At 36.7% G+C, this 21,169-nt stretch overlaps 2 protein-coding genes across 3 annotated transcripts; one reads left to right on the top strand and one right to left on the bottom strand.

Moving 5' to 3' along the window:
• The first annotated feature begins 777 nt into the window (after nucleotides 1–777).
• LOC115718557 (autophagy-related protein 18h) lies at nucleotides 778–8,203 on the top strand. 2 transcript variants are annotated; one of them, XM_061110900.1, is made up of 10 exons: nucleotides 869–1,505; nucleotides 2,275–2,733; nucleotides 2,948–3,382; nucleotides 3,845–4,090; nucleotides 4,178–4,975; nucleotides 5,058–5,227; nucleotides 5,816–5,878; nucleotides 6,379–6,497; nucleotides 6,584–7,117; nucleotides 7,774–8,203. In XM_061110900.1, the coding sequence occupies exons 1-10, from the start codon at nucleotides 1,332–1,334 to the stop codon at nucleotides 7,776–7,778; spliced, it is 3,003 nt and encodes a 1,000-aa protein (XP_060966883.1). In that variant the 5' UTR covers nucleotides 869–1,331; the 3' UTR covers nucleotides 7,779–8,203. The 2 variants fall into 2 exon arrangements, with proteins under 2 accessions (XP_030503217.1, XP_060966883.1); XM_030647357.2 differs by lacking the exon at nucleotides 5,816–5,878 and having other exon boundaries at nucleotides 778–1,505.
• A 10,668-nt stretch (nucleotides 8,204–18,871) lies between these two features.
• Nucleotides 18,872–20,107, bottom strand: LOC133034519 (uncharacterized). The gene has a single exon (XM_061109615.1). The coding sequence runs from the start codon at nucleotides 20,105–20,107 to the stop codon at nucleotides 18,872–18,874; it is 1,236 nt and encodes a 411-aa protein (XP_060965598.1).
• Nucleotides 20,108–21,169: the final 1,062 nt, after the last annotated feature.

Genomic DNA, 21,169 nt, shown 5'->3' on the forward strand with positions numbered 1-21,169 from the left:
GCGAAACTAGAAATGAATGGTCATCTTGCATTTAATGCAGTATGGGGGAAGCGTCAGGAAACATCCATAAGAGGACGTGTCAGACGTCATAAACCCGTCTTCTAGCGATTACACGATAATCAATGGTGCAAGTGACAGCTCCATTATGAAGAATCACATCAATCAAGAAGGGATGAAAGCTAATCTTACCTGAAACCTAGACAGCCTACGTAGGTTGTGAATGCCCTATTTCATACATTTGGGAACTTGTGCGTGCCCATAGATGACACTTAAAGATAATTAAGACCTTTCTTCTTCCTACGAATCACTATAAATACCCCTCAACAAAATTAATGAGGGGATCGGAAATAGAACACAAAAAATATTCTTTGTAAAGAAACACCCACCTATTAATAGAAGAGACTCGTGGACTACGACTCATTAATGCCCGAACTACGTAAAAATATATGCATTAACTCTCCCTAAGCTATCATTATTACATTATATATCTGGTTGCCGAAAATCTCGATCAATAAAATGCATAAAAAAAATTATTAAATTTTTTCAAATCTTTCATTAGAATGATATTTCCTTCTATTTTAAAATAGAATAATCATTCCACCAAAATGAAAGAAAGACCATTTCACTAGAATAATATTTCAATACTTTAAAATGCAACCTAACAAAAAAATGGAATAAAAGAGTTTCCCAAGTTCTATTCCATTTTATTACTCTAACCAAAGACCACCTAAATATTATATAAATACCACAATTTCGTGAGACATATTAACTCATTTTAAAATCATTTATGTTGTGTAGTTGGAACGTGTTGCTTATGGAATAAACTATATAGATAGAGTCGTGCGGAGGGCATACAAGTAAAGGTATAAGTGGAAGGGATTAGAAGTCAAAACGGTAACGTTTGAATAGATTGGAAAAGAAGACATGAAACGAAAACTGAAGAAGAGGCAAGAGAGGGTGAGTTTGAGATTTCCAAAAGTTGCTCACAGCTTAGAGTGCAATTAACTCAATTGTATTTTTCCATCTCAAACACAAGCCAACCGTCTTTCTTTCTCTCTCTTCTCTCTTCTCTTTTCTTTTCTTTCTCTCTGTCCGTGTTAAGGTCAAAACTCACAAAGCCATCATCATCATCGTCGTCTTCGTCATCAACAACAACAACCACCACCACGACCAACTCCCCACAAAACGACGTCGTTTTAGTCTTTTTCTCTTTTTGCCTCAATTTCTTCGCCGGATTCTTATGCTATTTCCGATCGCTTGGTCGACGGGGACCATTCTCCCGGTAACTTACAGGTTGCTGGTTAACTTAAACAAGGTCTTACTATCTGACTATGAAGAATAACCATAACAAGGCTAATAATAACTCCAATTCCAGCAATGGCTTTCTTCCCAATTCTTTGAAATTCATTTCTTCTTGTATTAAGACCGCATCTTCTGGCGTTCGTTCGGCCAGCGCCTCCGTCGCTGCTTCTATATCCGGCGACCCCAACGCCCATAAAGACCAGGTTCTTATTTTTAATTTCTACCATTAAAATCTCTTTTTGGTACTATATATATATTACTATATTTGAATGTATAGATATTTTTTTTTTATTTCAATTTTTGATTTTCATTAATTTGGAATTAGGTTTCTTTTCCCTGGATTTGGGATATGTATATTCTCTGTGTTTGGTTACGGAGAAAGTTGAGGGACACGATGGAAAATCGAAATCGCGAATTCTAGGTTTGATGTTGTTTGGATTTTCTTTTGCGGTTGAATCTTATCGTGTATTGGGTGGATGCTGATTAAATTTTAAGAGAGGAAAACTGAGTGGAATGTAGAGGCAATAGCTTTTTAGTTTTCGGGAACGGATGTTTCTCTAGTTTAATTATTTTGGCTAGAATAGAAAGTGAAATGAAGGATTTTGACCGTTGCATTTTATTTGATAGTGTAGAGTGATGGTTTAGGGGTGATGCAGTTGATTGCGAATAATTTGGGTAAAATTTTTTCCATTTTTGATTGCTTGGAGCATTAAGTTTTATTGTTGAGGAGGTACAACCTGGAATATTAGCCAATTTAGAACTATTGTAGTTGTTAAGGAAGGAAATGATAACTTACATGTGGCTTTTTTGGAATGATAAGGGTTCATTTGAATGCTTAATTCTCTTTCACCTTCATTATTTGCGAGTTTGAACAATGAAAAGCTTTTATTTTTAATTTAATTTGTGCATGCTGCGTAGTATTTAGTTTCAATTCACCCACGAGCATTGCCTGACCTTTTTGCGGCCTAACAGGTGCTGTGTGCTTGTGTTGACAAACTAGAGCTTGGTCCAACTTTCATTAAACATGTACTCTTACTCGGCTATTCCAATGGGTTTCAAGTCCTGGATGTGGAAAATGCCTCCAGTGTCGGTGAACTCGTTTCGAAACGCGATGATCCAGTTACATTTTTGCAGATGCAGCCTCGGCCTACAAAATCCAACAGTGATGAAGGATTCGCAGCATCACATCCTTTACTTTTGGTTGTTGCATGCGATGAAACACAGAGCTCAGGTCTGATGCAAAATGGGAGAGATGTGTTGGCCAGAAATGGTTATAGTGAACATCAAAATGGACACCCTGTTTATTCACCAACTGCTGTTCGGTTTTACTCACTGAGGTCTCACAATTACGTCCATGTATTGAGATTTCGCTCAACTGTGTATATGGTCCGATGTAGTCCACAAATAGTGGCTGTTGGTCTTGCATCACAAGTAAGCTTTGGCTTGTAATTTTATGGGATACTATTGTTATTTTTCAGTTGTTAATATCCACTATCCAGTAAGTTCCTTTTGGATTGGTTCCCTGTCATTTAACAAAGTGGAATATTTAGATTGGACTTCTTGTTTACTTTTAGATGATTACTTTCTGACAAATTGGAACTTGGCTGAGTTGTCAACATTTTTTTGTATGTGTATTTTCTTCCAGATATATTGCTTCGATCCAGTCACTCTTCAGAGTAAATTTAGTGTCCTCACTTTCCCAGTCCCACAGTTGGGAGTCCAAGGAATGGTTGTGGCTAATATTGGTTATGGACCCATGGCCGTTGGTCCAAGATGGTTGGCTTATGCTTCGAATAACCCACTGCAGTCAAATGTGGGACGGCTAAGTCCACAGAGTCTTACTCCACCAGGTGTCAGTCCATCAACATCACCCAGCAATGGAAGTTTGATGGCTCGGTATGCTAAGGAATCTAGTAAGCAATTAGCTGCTGGGATATTAAATTTGGGTGACATGGGTTATAAAACTTTGTCTAAATACTATCAAGAACTTGTACCCGACGGTTCTGGCTCTCCTGTTCCATCAAACTGTAGTTGGAAAGTAGGTCGGGGGCATTTGACAGAATCAGAGATTGCTGGAATGGTTAGTCTTTATTATAAAAGAAAACTATTATTGAGACCCATGGAATCATAATAATAGTTTGAGTTGCACAAATGCAAGAAAAGAAAAGATTTGTTTGGTTTTATACACAGAAACAAATAGCTACTCATAGTTTTGGAAAGTATAATTTTTAGTGGTAGAGCATTAAAGTAGAAAGTTAATATTGTCAACCTGTGGGCTTGTTAACTTTAAAGTAGAAAGTTATTATAAAAGATAATAACTATTATTGAGACCCGTGAAATTATAATCATAATTTGAGCTGCACAAATGCAAGAAAAGAAAAGATTTGTTTGGTTTGGTTTTATACACAGAAACAAATACATACTCATGGTTTTGGAAATTTAATTTTTAGTGGTAAAGCTTTAAAGTAGAAAGGTAATATTGCCAACCTGTTGATTTGTTTCAAGAAATGATTTTTGTGTGATTATTCAAATACCATTCCAGGTTGTCGTGCAAGATTTTACATCAAAAGCTATTGTTTCACAGTTTAGAGCTCACACTAGTCCAATTTCTGCTCTTTGTTTCGACCCAAGTGGGACTCTTCTTGTTACGGCCTCAATTCATGGCAACAATATCAACATTTTTCGAATTATGCCTTCCTGCTCGCACATGGGTTCAGGTACTCAAAATTATGACTGGAGTACTTCTCATGTGCACCTTTACAAGCTTCATCGAGGCATGACATCTGCTGTATGTTCCTGTCCTCAACGTCTTCTAATTGTTTTTTTTTTTGTTGTTGATTAATCTGAGGGTTTTTCTATTGTTCTTGTCATGCAGGTGATACAGGATATTTGTTTTAGTCAATATAGCCAATGGGTTTCTATTATTACATCCAGGGGGACCTCCCATATTTTTGCTCTTTCTCCCTTTGGTGGTGAGACTGTTCTTCAAGCACATAATTCTCCTGCTGATGGGCCTACTCTTTTACCTACCCTGTCTTTACCCTGGTGGTCCAGTTCGTCTTTCACTGTGAACAAGCAATCTTTTTCTCCACCACCACAACCTGTAACCCTTTCTGTTGTTAGCAGAATAAAAAACAACAGCTCTGGTTGGCTGAATACAGTTAGTAATGCTGCATCATCAGCAGCAGGAAAGATGCTTTTGCCTTCTGGGGCCATGACTGCGGTTTTTCATAGTTGTGTTCCTCCTGATTTGCAACCTGGCCATGCTAAGGTGAATGCTTTGGAGCGTCTGTTGGTTTATGCTCCTTCTGGTCATGTAATTCAGTATAATTTACTTCCATCAGTGGGGGGAGAGTCTACTGAATCTGCTTCAAGAAGTGGGCCGGGTTCTTCCCTTCAGATGCAGGATGATGAGCTGAGAGTGAAAGTCGAACCTGTTCAGTGGTGGGATGTTTGTCGAAGGACTGATTGGCCCGAAAGAGATGAATGTATTTCTGGGATTACATGTAGGAAACAAGAAGCTATGGAGATGGTCATGGACGTTTCTGATTGTGAAGATAATGATACAAGGGATAAGGAGTTGGTAAAACCTCATGAAAAGTCCCATTTATATATTTCTAATGCTGAGGTCCAAATAAACTCTGGAAGGATACCGATTTGGCAAAATGCAAAGGTACGTGTTCAATTTGAAATTTGTGACCCATTATGTCATTGTTGTCTTTTATTTGTTGTAATCCTGTGGCTTATAACTGCAGATATCTTTCTTTACGATGAGTTCAATGGAGGCTAATAACATTACTGATGATTTAGCTGTTGGAGAGATTGAAATAGAAAAGATTCCTGTTAATGAGGTTGAAATTAAGCGAAAGGATCTTCTGCCTGTTTTTAATCATTTTCCTGTGCTGCAGTCCAATTGGGGTGACAGGTAATTTTCACAGTGCACTTTATGTAACTGATTTGTTTTACTCTGCATGTAAAACCCTTCTATCAGTAGTTTCTTTTTGTTAGAACAGTTTTTAGTGACATGTATTATGTCTCGTTGTTCTGCGTTGAGGAAAATTCATATTTAAACAATCAGACTATTTTCTAATAAACATTTTACATTTACATATTAGCGTGTTCTACCATTCCCCCCACCCTCACCCAAAACTAAAAAAACCATGCTCTACGATCTAGACTCTAGAACATCTAACTCTGTTCACAAGGCACCTCTCAATTTGAGGTGAGTAATAAATGTTTTTAGTGTTTATTGGATAGAAAGAAATGGCAGAATATTTGATTGATAAGTTTAATGAGACAGACTAGCTTTATGGTGTCATGGTGACATGAACTTTGTACTTATTCCTTTCTCAGCATGACATCGAGATTGGAGTTTCCATTTGTAAATGTTATATTTACAGTAAATTCTTGTATACTTTTATTTTTTGTTTTGGTTTGATTTGATGGAACTCTGTCCTTGTATTTTTTCAAAAAAAAACATGTTTTTGTTTTTTCATTTAAAAAATGCATTTAGGGTGAGGCGTGAGGTGCCTGTTGAGGTACACACATCAATAATGGGAGGCTTAAATTTTTACAGGTTTGATACTGTTTTTGAACTTTTTAGCTTAACAATAGAAGATTTTAGTAGATTTGGGGTAATAAAGGGTTTCAAGTTTTAACTAAGAAACCCTAGCATTTTAACATATATGCAGAGATTTAAAATAGCAAATTGCTTGTGACTTTAACTTTTGATCTTGTACTTTTGACTTGTTTTTTATTATTTGGTGGTTTTTATTATATTAGTATTTTTTTTGAAGTTCTTTTATGGAACATACTTCAATCTATAACAGTACAAAAGAACTTCAAAAGTCAAAACAAAAGTTCTGTTTTTACATCCATTATAGAAGTGTCTTGGATGCACAAGGGAACTTGTTACTTGTGGTGCCAACAGTTTCACTTTCCTGAATGATGCATTACTTTTTTATCGATGCTTCAAAAGTGTGTTTTGTTTCGAACTGACCTAGCTTCTCTATTTTTGAATGTGGCAGCTCGTGAGTTTACTAAAATATTGTGTGTAATGGCTGGCTGGTTTTGCAGGGGCCTTGTTGGGTCACATTCTTCTGCAGATTCTCACGAAGCTAAGGAAAACTTCTCGGAAATGTCTGTTATGTCTAATGCTAAGTTAGCATCAACTGGATCGTTTGAACCCTCAGATGGTAAGATTAGTATGTGATGCTGATATCATTGTTGGCCATCTAAGGGGCTACTAATTCAAGTTCCTGTTTATTGTCATTTTTATCAGGAATTTTTGGGGATTCTTATTCATTGAGTCATCAATCTGCCATTCAAAGTAGTGGGGGGAAAAATGGAAAATTTATATTCTCCTCGCGCCTGCAGAACCAAAGTTCTACAAACAAAGATTTAGTTTCATACTCTTCTAGACAATCTACTTCAAATGTTTCTCATGTTGAGGATAGCACTTTTGCAACTGGACTATCTACTTTAGCGGACGACTCGATGTCTGCTGATAGAACTATATCAAAAGAGGTTCAGTCGGTTGATGGCGGTGGGCAAACTGATGGTTCAAACGTAAGTTCCAACCGTTCTGATTTGACTATGAACAGTCTTGATGAGGGACCAGTACATGATTCACCAGATTTTGAACAGTATTTTCAAGAGGGCTATTGTAAAGCATCTGCTGAGAGTGACTGTCCTGAATCTAATGAAGTTGTCACTGATGTGGATAGCAGCAGCAGTCCATGTGATGGGGAGAAATGTGAAGAAGATGGTGACAATGATGACATGCTTGGTGGCGTATTTGCTTTCTCCGAGGAAGGTGAGAACTTAAGATACTTCTAATTTACATTATTATTCTAAATTTTGTCTTAGCATTATGCGTTGTATAGTTCATGGTATGCTGATACCTGATCCAGCCTACATAATAGATTCTGATGCGGGACATGCAAACTATATCGGTACATGTGCTACAAGGGTGGGTGGGTTAGAGTTTTAATGTAGGTATGCAAATTGTTGATTAACTTAGGATTCCTATTAGTTGAACTCAGTTTCCAGCTTCTATTTAAGGGGGCTAATTCCTATTGGGACCTGTCATCATGAGTCACTAGACATTATTCAGATATCCCTTGGCATGATAGTCATAGAGAACTTTAAAATTTTCCCTTTCTGGCCGGATATAAAGCTTCACTTCTGGCGTATGAGAATGAGTTCCTTTTAAGAAACATGTCCAATACTCGAGTATACATTAGGCTGATATTGTATGAATTTAGTGTCTTCGATTAATTATTACAAATTTTTGATGGCCTTGAATTTGGTTATTTTGGATCATGCTTGGTATTGTGAGATCCATCCATCTCTATCTCAGTTGATGGTGGAAGTAACAACACAAGTACCATTTTTACTTGTTTAATGTTATGGTCATAGGATAGGATTCACAAGTTGATGTTTAATTCTTTTCTTTGTCTTCTTTTTCAGGATAAGGTGCTCTTTTCTCTGAGCAAATACGAACTTGTTATGAAGTTGTGCAAATTTTCTGTGTAGGCCTTTGAAAATGTTTTTAGTGCGGTTGGCCCCTAGTACTGAGTCTGGACAGATCTAATTGGTATTTCAGGTTTATTTTCTTTCAACAATCGAAATGCTACTACTGACTGTTTGATCCAAGAAACGATAAATTAAAAATTCATCAAAATTTGCTGCTTCTGGGGCAGCCGACCTTTTTCCCTTTTCTTTCTAAATTATTTCTTGTGTAAATAATGTAAATTGAAAATTCATAGTAGAAAAATGTTGTGTGGACGATGGATTCACGGATTCTTCTTCTATGTTGTGTAACATTATTATTCATTCTTCAAAGTAAAGAAAAAAAAAAGAGAAAAAAGTGGAAATAAAAGTGTACGTATTTTGCTTATGACTTATCTGGCATCACTACTTGTCAAGGCATAGTTACTAGTTTTAGGGCTAAAGTGGTGTACAATAATAAGCTCTAGGTGTATTCACCAGACTGCCCACATAAATTTAATTAGGGGTATAAATTAATTCAATTTAATTATAATCGATGGCCACATAATGCATATTCAATTATGATTGAATCAAGTTATATGTTATTTTTGAATCGGATATTAATTTTTTCTTTTTTTTTTGTTTGAACATAATTTTGAATCGGATATTAGATGAGATATTTATAAATCTAATACAATTTAATATTTAATAAAACTAAGTAGTATTTTTATTTGGTTTGGATAAGTAATTAAATTTTATATTGTTATGTTTTAAATTAAGGGTGTAACATTTAAGTCAATTCAATTTGAAATTTTATGCTTAATAAACCTAAAAATTGGTCTCCTAAACTAATACTATGCATAATTTGTAAAATGAGATAATTTTTTGTAAATCCAATTTTACCCCCCATTTACATTACCCCCTCCCCTCTCTCTTGTTCTCAATTCTTCAATGTTCCCCAGCCGAACTCCCCTCCCACACTACCCACCCATACATTTTTTTTTTCTCTTCACTCATTCTCCACTCATTTTCTTAACTTCATATCACTATAATATACTACACTACAAGCTATTCTACCTATTTTCTTTAAAATTTGGAGGGAGCATCATACACGGAGCAACATTCTACAGGCAATGGGTAATTTTTTTTTGTTTGTGTAATCTTGTTTGTTGTTGTTGTTGTTATATTTAGTTTAGAATGTTGTTTTGATGCTTGATCTGTGGATTGTTATTGTTATTTTGCTGTTTTTTGGGTTAAAATGTTTGTTGCTTGTGAATTTTTCCTAGTTTTGGCAATTTTTTTCGTCTAGCCCGATGGGATTTGATGCTGGTCCGATGGGGGGCCTGATGCCCTGTCAAAATAGTTGAAAGGGGTGAAGGCCCGATGGGGTGCCCGATGGTACCCTAAAATTTTTCAGTTTTGTTTTTTTTGGGTCGGGTCCGATGGGCCCAATGGGGTGCCCGATGGTACCCCTAAATTTTTTTCATTTTTTTTTTGTTTTTTGGGGTCGGGTCCGATGGGGTGCCCGATGGCACCCCTAAAAATTTTCAATTTTGTTTTTTTTTTGGGTCGGGCCCGATTGGCTGCCAGATGGTACCCCTAAAATTTTTCATTTTTTATTTTTTTGGGTCGGGTCCGATGGGCCTAATGGCACCCCTTAAATTTTCAAATTTGTTTTTTTTGGGGGTCGGGTCCGATGGGCCCGATGGGACCTTAAAAAATGGTTTTTTGTTTAATTTTTGGGATCGGGCCCAATTTTGTCCGATGGTCGTGTCTGATTTTGTCCGATTATTTTCATATTAATTGCAATGAAAGATTTTTGGTAACTTTTCGGTGAGATTTTTGTTCTAAATTGTAATTGTATTTTGTTTTAAATGTATGTGATAGGTTCAACTGTTAATGCATGTGTTATGTATAATAGCGTTTGGGAGCTTGATGGTACAGATTGGGTTTATAAACGGGGCGAAAATTTGACATTTGACATTGATTCGAACCTAAGCTACTCAGGTTTGGTTGATGTTTTGTATGAAGAACTGGATGTTGACAAAGTGGAGTATGACTTGAAATTGGAAGTAAATTACAAGTACAGGAAAGGCTATGAGTATCGCCCTGAAGTTATTGGAAATGATAAGCGTGCAAGGTATTTTTTATCTACACTTGTGAAGAAGCCAGATGAATTTATTCCTTTGTTTGTGACTTTGTTAAAGAAGAATATTTGTGTCGATCCTAGTCCCACACCAAGTTCTGTTAAGGACAATCGTAGCGAGGTTGAGAGTTTTTTTCTAGAAACAAATCTAGAGGTGTTGGTTGCCGATGTATTACCTGAATTAAACACTATGATGCCGAGTGCTGATATTGTAGCATAAATGCCCTTCATTGATGATTTTTTTGATGGTCCAGACCCTGAATGTTATGTTGAGGGCAATGATGGCATAAGAGATGACCAAGGTACAGAAGTCCCTGCTGCTGTAGCTTTGAACTTGACTCCACTATCGTACCAAATACCACTGAGGCCACCGACACGGAAAAGAGTGCCCCGTAGAGAAAATCGCCAAACACCTGCTACTAGTAGTAGTCGTCCAGGCGAAATCAGTATTGCTAGAGGAACCACTGACAGTACATGTCCTAATAATGGTAGAGAGACCAATGATATTAGTGGTCCTACTAATGCTCGAGGGACCAATGTGACTGGATTTAGCGATCCATTTTCTTCTTCGACAAGTTACGGTAAATTCAAGAAGAAAATGTATACAAGAGAAGACATCGAGGATCTATGGGTGGCACAGCAGGCGGGGAGTTACATGTAGGAAAGTTTTTTAGAGACAAAGAGCATTTAAAGATGGTTGTTGGCTTGTATGCAATGAAGAAAGGGTTTAACTACTACGTTAGGAAGTCTGGTACTGATATTTGGTACGTCACATGTAAGGATACATATTGTGGGTGGAGATTAAGAGCGAAGAAGAACGTACTTTCTAACATGTTTGAGGTGAGTGCATTTCATAATGTACATACATGTTCCCTTGATCTTCGAGGAAAAGATAACCGTCAAGCATCACCTTTGATAGTTTCCCATCTAATTAAGGATAAGTTCGCAACTGACGGCTCGGATCATTTGGCCTCTGATATAAGAAAAAGTATGCACAAGGATTACGGGATCCAAATGAGTTTATGAAAAGGCATGGAGGTGCAGAGAGAAGACACTACACCTAGTTCGGGGTACACATGAAGATTCGTACTCGAAATTACCTAGTTACTTGCACATGCTACAGTTGAGAAATCCAGGTACCATCACGGATTTTGTGGTAGAAGATGGTCGCTTCAAGTATTGTTTCTTCTCTCTGGGTCCTTGTATTCGGGGGTTTAGGTTTTGTCGACCTGTTGTATGCGTTGATGGGTCTTTTTTGAAGACTAGGTTGTTGGAAATTATTTTACCAGGATCTTAGATCTACTCACAAGTATGTTTATTAACACCCTAAATATGAACTTTCTAAAACGATGAAATAAACACATATAAAGTTAAAGAAACCTTACATTGGGTGCAGCGGAATAATATGACTCCTTCCGTTCAGATATCTAGCCCTTGATTCCTTTCTGTAGCATGTTGGAATTATTCTACCAGGATCTTAGATCTACTCACAAGTATGTTTATTAACACCCTAAATATGAACTTTCTAAAACGATGAAATAAACACATATAAAGTTAAGAAACCTTACATTGAGTGCAGCGGAATATAATTACTCCTTCCGTTCAGATATCTAGCCCTTGATTCCTTTCTGTAGTAGAGCATTATCAATATCTGAACCTGGATCTCTTTCTCTGAATCTTTGATGCTGAAACCTCCTTCTTGCTGAAAGTCTTTCTTCACGATCTTCCTCACTATGATTGAGGTATCACTTGCTGTGTGTGGGCACTACTCATACACTAAGAATTTCAAAATATTGAAAAAGAAAAGAAGAGAGGGAGTGGTCAGCCAGATAGGGAGAGAGAAGGATCAGTTTTTTCTGAATCAGAAGTGTCAGAAGAAAAGTGTGTAGTTTTCCTAAAGCCTTCACTATCTATTTATAGCATTCCACTAGGGTTAGGTTTGAATTATTTGGCATTAAAATAATGAAAATATCAGAGGGAAAACCCTACAAAAGTGGCCGGCCCTATACTAGTGGATTTGGGCCTCACTTTTTGTAATTTTGCAGTTTTATCTTTTCTGCATCTGATTTTCTCAAAAACGCTAATTTTCTAATTAAACCATTTAAATGCCAATTCTAACTATTTAATAACTAGAAATAATTATTAAATAATATTGTCATTTATCATATTTATTAATTGAACCATACAAAGTATCATAATTAACAAATATGCCCCTAAAACTCTTTCTTTACAATTTCGCCCTTACTTAGTGAAAAATTCACAAATAGACATAGTCTAATTTGAGAATTATAATTGATTAATCAAAACCAATTATATGAGTCTTACAAGCAATATTATCTCAACTAGTGCGGGGACCATGCGTCTATATAACCGAGCTTCCAATAAGTAGATCAAGAATTTAGCACTAAAATTCACTAACTTAATAATTCTTCGTTGAATCCACGCATAGAACTTAGAATTGCACTCTCAGTATATAGAATGCTCTATATGTTCCACCATATAGACACATCATTAGTTATCCATTGTTATAATCCTAATGTGATCACTGATCCTCTATATGAATGATCTACACTGTAAAGGGATTAAATTACCGTTACACCCTACAATGTATTTATTCCTTAAAACACTTGACCCCGTATAAATGATATTTCAGCTTATGTGAAATGAGTACTCCACCATTTATGTTCGTTTGGTCAAGCTCGAAGGAGATCATCCTTTGCTTACTATTCGCCAGATAGAAGCTATAGATTCCATGTTTATGATAGCGCTCCGACTCAATTGCACTACCGTGTTCCCAAAATGTACGTATCACCCTGACCTAAAAGTAGGCTTAACTAACAAATCAAAGAACAAGAATAGCCTTTCAAGATTGAGCCTAATCATAACAGGATTAAGAACATTTGATCTAGGACCAACTTGGCGATATTGACTTGAATAGATATTACGGTAAATTTAATAAATCTAAGTCAAAGTTCAATATCGGTCCCTTCCGATGCATACTCTATGCACCCAACCTGAGCTTTACTTTAACCAATGTTTTGGAAAGAACATAACATTTCTCCAAATGCAGGTAAACTCTTGTTGTAGATTATCATATCAGTAAAACCCTATGTCTGATAAATCTAGGAAACTTTATTCACATAGTCATGTTTACTTTCCAATGTGTTGACGACACAATAAACAGGATCAAGTATGTGAAAAGGGTTTCAGATGAATTTATACATTATGTACATATAATCATGAAATAAATCATGTGAACCATGCAACATTAAATGTTATTTCTGATCTATATTAATAAGTAAATCTGATTATATTGAAATGAGTTTTATTTAGGGCATAAAACCCAACATAGCAGAGCATTATCAATATCTGAACCTGGATCTCTTTCTCTGAATCTTTGATGCTGAAACTCCTTCTTGCTGGAAGTCTTTCTTCACGATCTTCCTCACTATGATTGAGGTATCACTTGCTGTGTGTTGGCACTACTCATACACTAAGGATTTCGAAATTCAAGAGGAAGAGAGAGGGAGTGGGTTCGGCCAAAGATAGGGAGAGAGAAGGCTTAGGTTTTTTCTGATTAAGAAAGTGTCAGAAGAAAAGTGTGAAATTTAAGTGTAAATTTCCTGAAGCCTTCACTATCTATTTATAGCATTCCACTAGGGTTAGGTTTGAATTATTTGGCATTAAAATAATGAAAATATAAGAGGGAAAAACCCTACAAAAGTGGTCGGCCCTACACAGTGGATTTGGGCCTCACTTTTTGCAATTTTGCAGTTTTATCTTTTTTGCATCTGATTTTCTCAAAAACGCCAATTTTCTAATTCAACCATTTAAATGCCAATTCTAACTATTTAATAACTATAAATAATTATTAAATAATATTGTCATTTATCATATTTATTATTTGAACCATACAAAGTATCATAATTAACAAATATGCCCCTATAAACTCTTTCTTTACAATTTCGCCCTTACTTAGTGAAAATTTCACAAATAGACATAGTCTAATTTGAGAAATATAATTGATTAATCAAAACCAATTACATGAGTCTTACAAGAAATATTATCTCAACTAGTGCGGGGACCATGGGTCTATATAACCGAGCTTCCAATAAGTAGATCAAGAATTTAGCACTAAAATTCACTAACTTATTAATTCTTCGTTGAATCCACGCATAGAACTTACAATTGCACTCTCAGTATATAGAATGCTCTATATGTTCCACCATATAGACACATCATTAGTTATCCATTGTTATAATCCTAATTTGATCAATGATCCTCTATATGAATGATCTACACTGTAAAGGGATTAGATTACCGTTACACCCTACAATGTATTTATTCCTTAAAACACTTGACCCCGTATAAATGATATTTCAGCTTATGTGAAATGAGTACTCCACCATTTATGTTCGTTTGGTTAACCTCGAAGGAGATCATCCTTTGCTTACTATTCGCCAGATAGAAGCTATAGATTCCATGTTTATGTTAGCGCTCCCACTCAATTGTACTACCGTGTTCCCAAAATGTACGTATCACCCTGACATAAAAGTAGGCTTAACTAACAAATCAAAGAACATGAATAGCCTTTCGAGATTGAGCCTAATCATATCAGGATTAAGATCATTTGATCTAGAATCAACTAGGCGATATTGACTTGAATAGATATTACGGTAAGTTTAAGAAATCTAAGTCAAAGTTCAATATCGGTCCCTTCTGATGCATACTCCTTGCATCCAACCTGAGCTTTACTTTAACCAATGCTCTGGAAAGAACATAGCACTTCTCCAAATGCAACTAAACTCTGTTGTAGATTATCATATCAGTAAAACCCTATGTCTGATAAATCTAGGTAACTTTATTCACATAGTCATGTTTACTTTCCAATGTGTTGATGGCACAATAAACAGGATCAAGTATGTGAAAAGGGTTTCAGATGAATTTATACATTATGTACATATAATCATGAAATAAATCATGTAAACCATGCAACATTAAATGTTATTTCTGATCTATATTAATAAGTAAATCTGATTATATTAAAATGAGTTTTATTTAGGGCATAAAACCCAACAAACTCCCACTTGCACTAATATAAAACAAAAAGTGCGTTTCAAATAATCTCAACACCTTGATATACAAATCAAGTGTAGTAGTAGTAAACTCCTCGTAATAGGATCTGAAAGGTTGAATTAAACACAACCTTTTCTCCACCATTACTCTTCCTTTAATCACAAAATCATTGATAATGTGAAATTCCTCTCTATATGTCTACTCTCTTGGGTTACTGGATTCTATACCTTTGGCAACTACTTTTGGTTAATCAGGAAATTAACACTAGTAGTTTAAGGCAATTTGGAATGGTGCCAAAGATGTATAGAACTTTCCTTAGACTGAATAAGTACCTTTCCTGCAGCTTTAACATTCAGTCCCTTTCTGGTAGACCTAGAGACTTCAGATAGGTTTTTACACTTCTCCAAAATCACTATTCCACCCCCAGAGTAACCACCATCTTATCAGAAAGATTTTCTAGCACAAAGGCAAATTTCGAAATCTGATGTGCTGTAGTCTAAGAGTTTTAAACACACTCTTATAGACTAACGTATAGTTCCTCTTCTTAATCTTAAGATTTACTTGATTGTCTTCCAATGTTCTTCTCCTGGATTAATCTGATACCTACTCATTAGTCCCACTCAACAGCAGGTGTCTGGTCTAAGGCATACAAAAGCATATCTAAGACCTCTCACTGTTGATATAAGAAATTCTTTCATGGCTTTATCTTTTCTGGAATAGTTGAGACTTTTCCTTAGATAAATAAAATCTATGTCTAAGAAGTTGTGAAGCTTCTATAGATTGCCATTAGAAAGAAAATGCTTCAGCATCTTACTAAAGTAAGTTGCTTGCATTAGAGTAAGTAATTACCAGGTATACCACAAGCCATAGGTTTAGATAAACTCAAACCTATAATACTAGGAACAGGAAGTTTGTTAATTCCATTGAATAGACTTATAAACAAAAATTTCCTTTTATGTCCTTGTAATAGAAAACTTTAGGTTATTCCATGTGAATGGATTAAACCATAGTTTTTTCGGCTTTCTTCTTAGTTTCTTATCTTGACAATCCATTACTTGTTTAAACTCACAATGGATTTTAATCACTAGTGTCTCCCAAGTCATAAGAAGTGAAGTTCCTAGAAACTCTCCCACTACGACGAGGTACCGTGAATTATGTCTAAGAAAACTAAATGGTATTGATCTCTTCGGTTGTGACAAGACAACAGAGGCAGTGGGATCATCATATATCAAATAAGATGATAGAACACTTTTGGAATTAAGAATTAAATATCTCCTTTATTTGCTACTTGTTTTCAGACTTAGTCATTATCTTAGAAAAGTAGTATTTGTTTGAACAAACACTTTCTTATCTATTGACAATGAGATGGTCCACCCCTAATCACTTAGAATAGCTAACAAACCATGGTTAACAGTTCTAGCTTTTCTTAAGATTTTGATTAGGTCATCCATGAATCTAGTAATAATTTACATTAAGTATACAATCATTACATCATTCTGAAATTGTATTACCATAGAAGGAATTAGGCAACGACTAGTAACTAATCATCAACATGCAACTCGAAATTTCTGGGGAGGTAAGTTTGGATATAATTCAAAAATCAATTTAATGATCTTTGAACTGCATATCTACTAACTATTTCTCCACCCCTATCAGTTCGCAAGATCTTTAACCACTTACCTTAATTGTTTTTTTTTTGACTAAAGAAGAGATATCATTAATCAAAACAGAACCATACAAAACCCAGCCACAACCAGCCGGCTCCCCACCACACCTGCTCAAAACCAGCAGCCGAAACTAAACAATGAGCCTCATAATCAAGGCTTTTTCAGCTTGTATCTTCCTCCTATTCTTTAAACTATACAATCTATGCATAACTATATCTTTTATACTATTTACAATTTTCATCTTAGTATAACAACAATTATTATGCACACAAGAGTTCCTATTTTTCCACAACATATAAATTGTGGCAGCAGTAATAAGAATCTTCACACTAGCATTCGAATGGGCCAGCCACACCTTCCATCTAATGAAATCCGAAGGCCAAAGATCAGCCCCACACCAACAAAAAACCTGCTGAAGCACCTCTCTTGACAACCTGCAGTTGAAGAACAGATGGCTATGGCTTTCTTCTTCCAAGCCACACACCGGACAGATACAAGAGTCTAGAGTAATCTGAAATTTTACAAAATTATCTCTAGTAAGTAAGTTGCCATGAACTACCTGCCACATGATGAAACGGTGCTTAGGAACTGAAGCATAGCTCCAAATCGACTTGTAGAAGCTATCTATGTTCCTTTGATTAGTCCCCATGTAAAGCCTTGCTGCTATAAACTTCCCCTTCTTGACAGTAGCCATGAAATTCATCTTCGAATATCTCTTCCTCAAATGGCTCAATTTCCTCCAATACCAACTTACATCTCCTTTTAATTCATACTCCCAAAAATCATTTCCTTTCATATAAATGTTGTTAACCCATTTAACCCAAAGGATATCATGTTTATCCATTATTGCCCAAATGAATTTCCCAAGGATAGCTTTGTTCCAAGTCGGCCCATTCTTGAAACCTAAGCCACCAAACGGTTTTGGCATACAAACAAAATCCCAGGAAGCCAAATGGAGTTTACTCTTCTCTCCTTTAAAACCCCATAAGAAACCTCTACAAAGCTTCTCAACCTCTTTTATAACACTTTGAGGAAGGATGAAAATGCTCATCCAGTAATTACGAAGACCAAGCAAAACCGAGTGGATTAACTGAGCTCGCCCAGCATAAGACAAGTGCCTAGTTGCCCAAGTTGCTAGCCTCAATTTAACCTTCTTAATGATAGTCTCACAATCTTCTCTTCTCCATTTTGTTGGTCTTAAAGGAACCCCAAGATATTTGAGAGGAAAAGTCCCCTCTCCCATGTGCAAATCTTCTAAGATCACCTGTTTATCACCTATAGACACTCCTCCAAAGTAAACAAGAGATTTATCTTTATTAGGGAATAAGCCTGTTACCTCAGAGAAGCTTTCCAAAGCAATCTTAAGATGATGGACAGCCCTTGGAGAACCCTTACTGAACAGAATTAGATCATCCGCAAAGCAGAGGCTCACCAACTTAAGATCTTTACACATAGGATGAAACCGAAAGGTCATCTTAGTTGTTTCCTTCTTCAGCCGTCTAGTAAGATACTCCATTATGAGAACAAACAAGAGAGGGGACATCGGATCCCCTTGTCTAAGACCTTTCTTCCCCTGGAATTTACCATGCCACTGACCATTCAGCATTATTGTATAGGAAGTGCCCTTCAAACACATCATTATCCAGTTAATAAACTTGGACGGAAAGTTCAGACCAACTAGCAACTCCTCCACAAATCCCCAATCCACCGTGTCATAGGCTTTACTGAGATCTATTTTTATTGCACATCTAGGAGAGACAATCTTCCTACCATAGTTCTTGATTAAATCCTGGAGAATTAGAATATTGTGGGCAATAGATCTCTTCTTTATAAACGCCCCCTGATTTTGATGGACCAACCAAGGAAGAACTTCTGCTAAACGCTTGCTCATTAGCTTTGTTATGCACTTGTATAGAGTGGAACAGCAAGCTATCGGCCTGTAATCAACCGCTCTCATAGGGTTCTCCACCTTTGGGATCAAGGTAATAACTGTTTCATTAAACTGAGCTGGGATTTTTCCCCTAAGGAAAAACTCTTTTATTGCTTTACACACCTCTGCTCCAATATCTCGCCACATTACCTTGAAGAATTCAGAGTTATATCAATCAGGCCCTGGACTTTTCGTGCTCGGAATACTAAACAAAGCCTCCTTTATCTCTTTGTTGGAAAACGGATGAATAAGCTTTAGCTATTGTTCCAGAGATAACCGATTGCCCATCTCTAAGCAATCACCTTCCATCCTCCTGGTTACCGTACTAAAACTCCCCATATAACTCTTAAAGTGCTCAATAAAATGCGCCACCACTTCAGTGTAGTTCTCAACAATTATTCCATGGCTATTGACAAAGCTTGCTATCCTATTCTCCTCCCTCCTTTTCTTAATACAAGCATAAAAATAGGCTGTATTACCATCTCCTTGATTCAACAAAGTTACCTTACTCCTTTGAACAAGATAGCTTTTCAGCATTTTTTCATGGTTATGGAACTCCTCGGCTGCCACTCTCTCAGCTTCTACAAAATCTTCTTCTCCTGGTTTTTCTTGAGCTTTCATTCTAGCCTCAAGATACTTGTCTTTAGCTCGTTGAAAATTTTGCTCCACACTTCCAAGTCTTGCATGATTAAACGCCTTCAAAACATGCTTCAATCGAGCTAATTTGAGCCAAACCCCAAGTAAACCAGTAGCTGCAACCGGCTTAACCCAACTCTCAAGAACTAACTTCTTAAAATCCCTGTGAACACCCCAATAGTTGTAAAATCTAAACGGTCTCACTCCTATTTCCACCATGACAGCCGAAGAGACAACAATAGCACAGTGGTCTGAAATTTCTTCCCAGCTGAAAGTGGCTACAGAATTAGGAAGTAAATCAATCCACTCTTCATTCTTGAAAGCATGATCAATCCGCGAGTAGATTCTTCCTTGACTACCTTGATTATTCGACCAGGTGAAATAAGAACCTTGCCTCTTTAAAGTATCCACCAGACCAAGACTAAGCCACTGATTAAAATCTTCTGTCTCAGCTCTCGAAACTGATTTGCCGCCTATTCTGTCTCCAAGATTAATGACAGAATTGAAATCACCTAACACTATCCACGGTTTGGCAAGAAACCGACTATTAGTTAGGCCTTTCCACATCTCTTTCCTTTCTTCCAACCCATTCAGACCATAGACAAAAGTCACATAGAAAGCCTCAGTATGACTTGCTAGTTTAACATAACAATGAACATATTGAGTACTCTCCTCTATGACAATCACCCTTGCAAATATTTTCTTCCAAATAACCAATAACCGACCCTCGATAGTTGGACTAGAATAAAAATCCCAACCAACCATTTTATTTGTTACCATGTCCTTCACCTTCTCTCCTTTCACTTTAGTTTCCACCAAAGCTCCCACACCAATCTCTTTTAATCTACATATGCTCATCACCGCCTCTTGTTTTTTATCTTTATTGAGGCCCCTAACGTTCCAACAAAGAATGTTACAACAATTCATGATGCTATTAAGATAGCATTCTCTCCCAATTTCTCACCTTCCTTATTTTGCAACATCTCAAATGTGTTTTTCTCCTGGTGAACCGATCCTTGCTCCCTTACAATTTGTTTAGATTTCAAAACATGTGATCTTCTAGGTGTTTCCCAACTTCCAACTGCATCCGTCCCCCTACAAGAAGCCTTTACCTCTTGTAAAGTACCACCTACAGCTTCATTCCTACTACAACTTGATCCATTTTCACCAACTACTCCCTCCTCCTTCCTCAACTTGTCCTCTACTGCATTCCCTCCACACACTATAGCATCATTAACCTTTTCCTTTGAATAAATCTCGTTCTCCCCTATCTTAGCCTGACCCGTATTGTCTTTTTTGCTATCCTTCTTAACCCATTGTTTATTCTCGCCATGATGTGCCCAAAGCCCCCACAGCTCTTACACTTCACCGGCAGCCACTCATACTCCACTCCCTGTTCCACTAATCTTCCTTTCTCATTTACAAAATGGATTACCCTCGGTGGATCATCCGTGATATCCATTTCTACCAAGACCCGAGCAAATTTAACCATAGACCGTTACTTTGTAACTTTGTCTACCATTATCGGATTCCCAATTGTGCTAACTAAAGCACTCAAGCAGTTTTTCCCCCAATATTGCAAACCCAAATCATTCAAACGAATCCAAAGAGGCACAAATTTAACAAGTTTAACAGCATCTAAATCAGTAGTCCAAGGTCTAGTGATTACCGGTTTTCGATCGAACTGAATGACTCCATGCTCCAGCACATGATCCCTTGTTGCATCATCATTGAATTTGACTATGGTAAATCCTCCATTCATACGCACTATCTGAGCTATTCCCAAATTTCCCCACATCCTTCGGATGAACCCTTCAAACACTGCAAATGGAGGGTTTGCCCCCAAAACCATACAAATAACAGCTGAGCTCCAATTAGCCGCCTGGAACTTCACCTCTTCAACATCAATCTGAGCAATCT

The sequence above is a fragment of the Cannabis sativa genome, chromosome 2 (assembly GCF_029168945.1).
Source record: "Cannabis sativa cultivar Pink pepper isolate KNU-18-1 chromosome 2, ASM2916894v1, whole genome shotgun sequence".
NCBI classification, from domain to species: Eukaryota; Viridiplantae; Streptophyta; class Magnoliopsida; order Rosales; family Cannabaceae; genus Cannabis; species Cannabis sativa.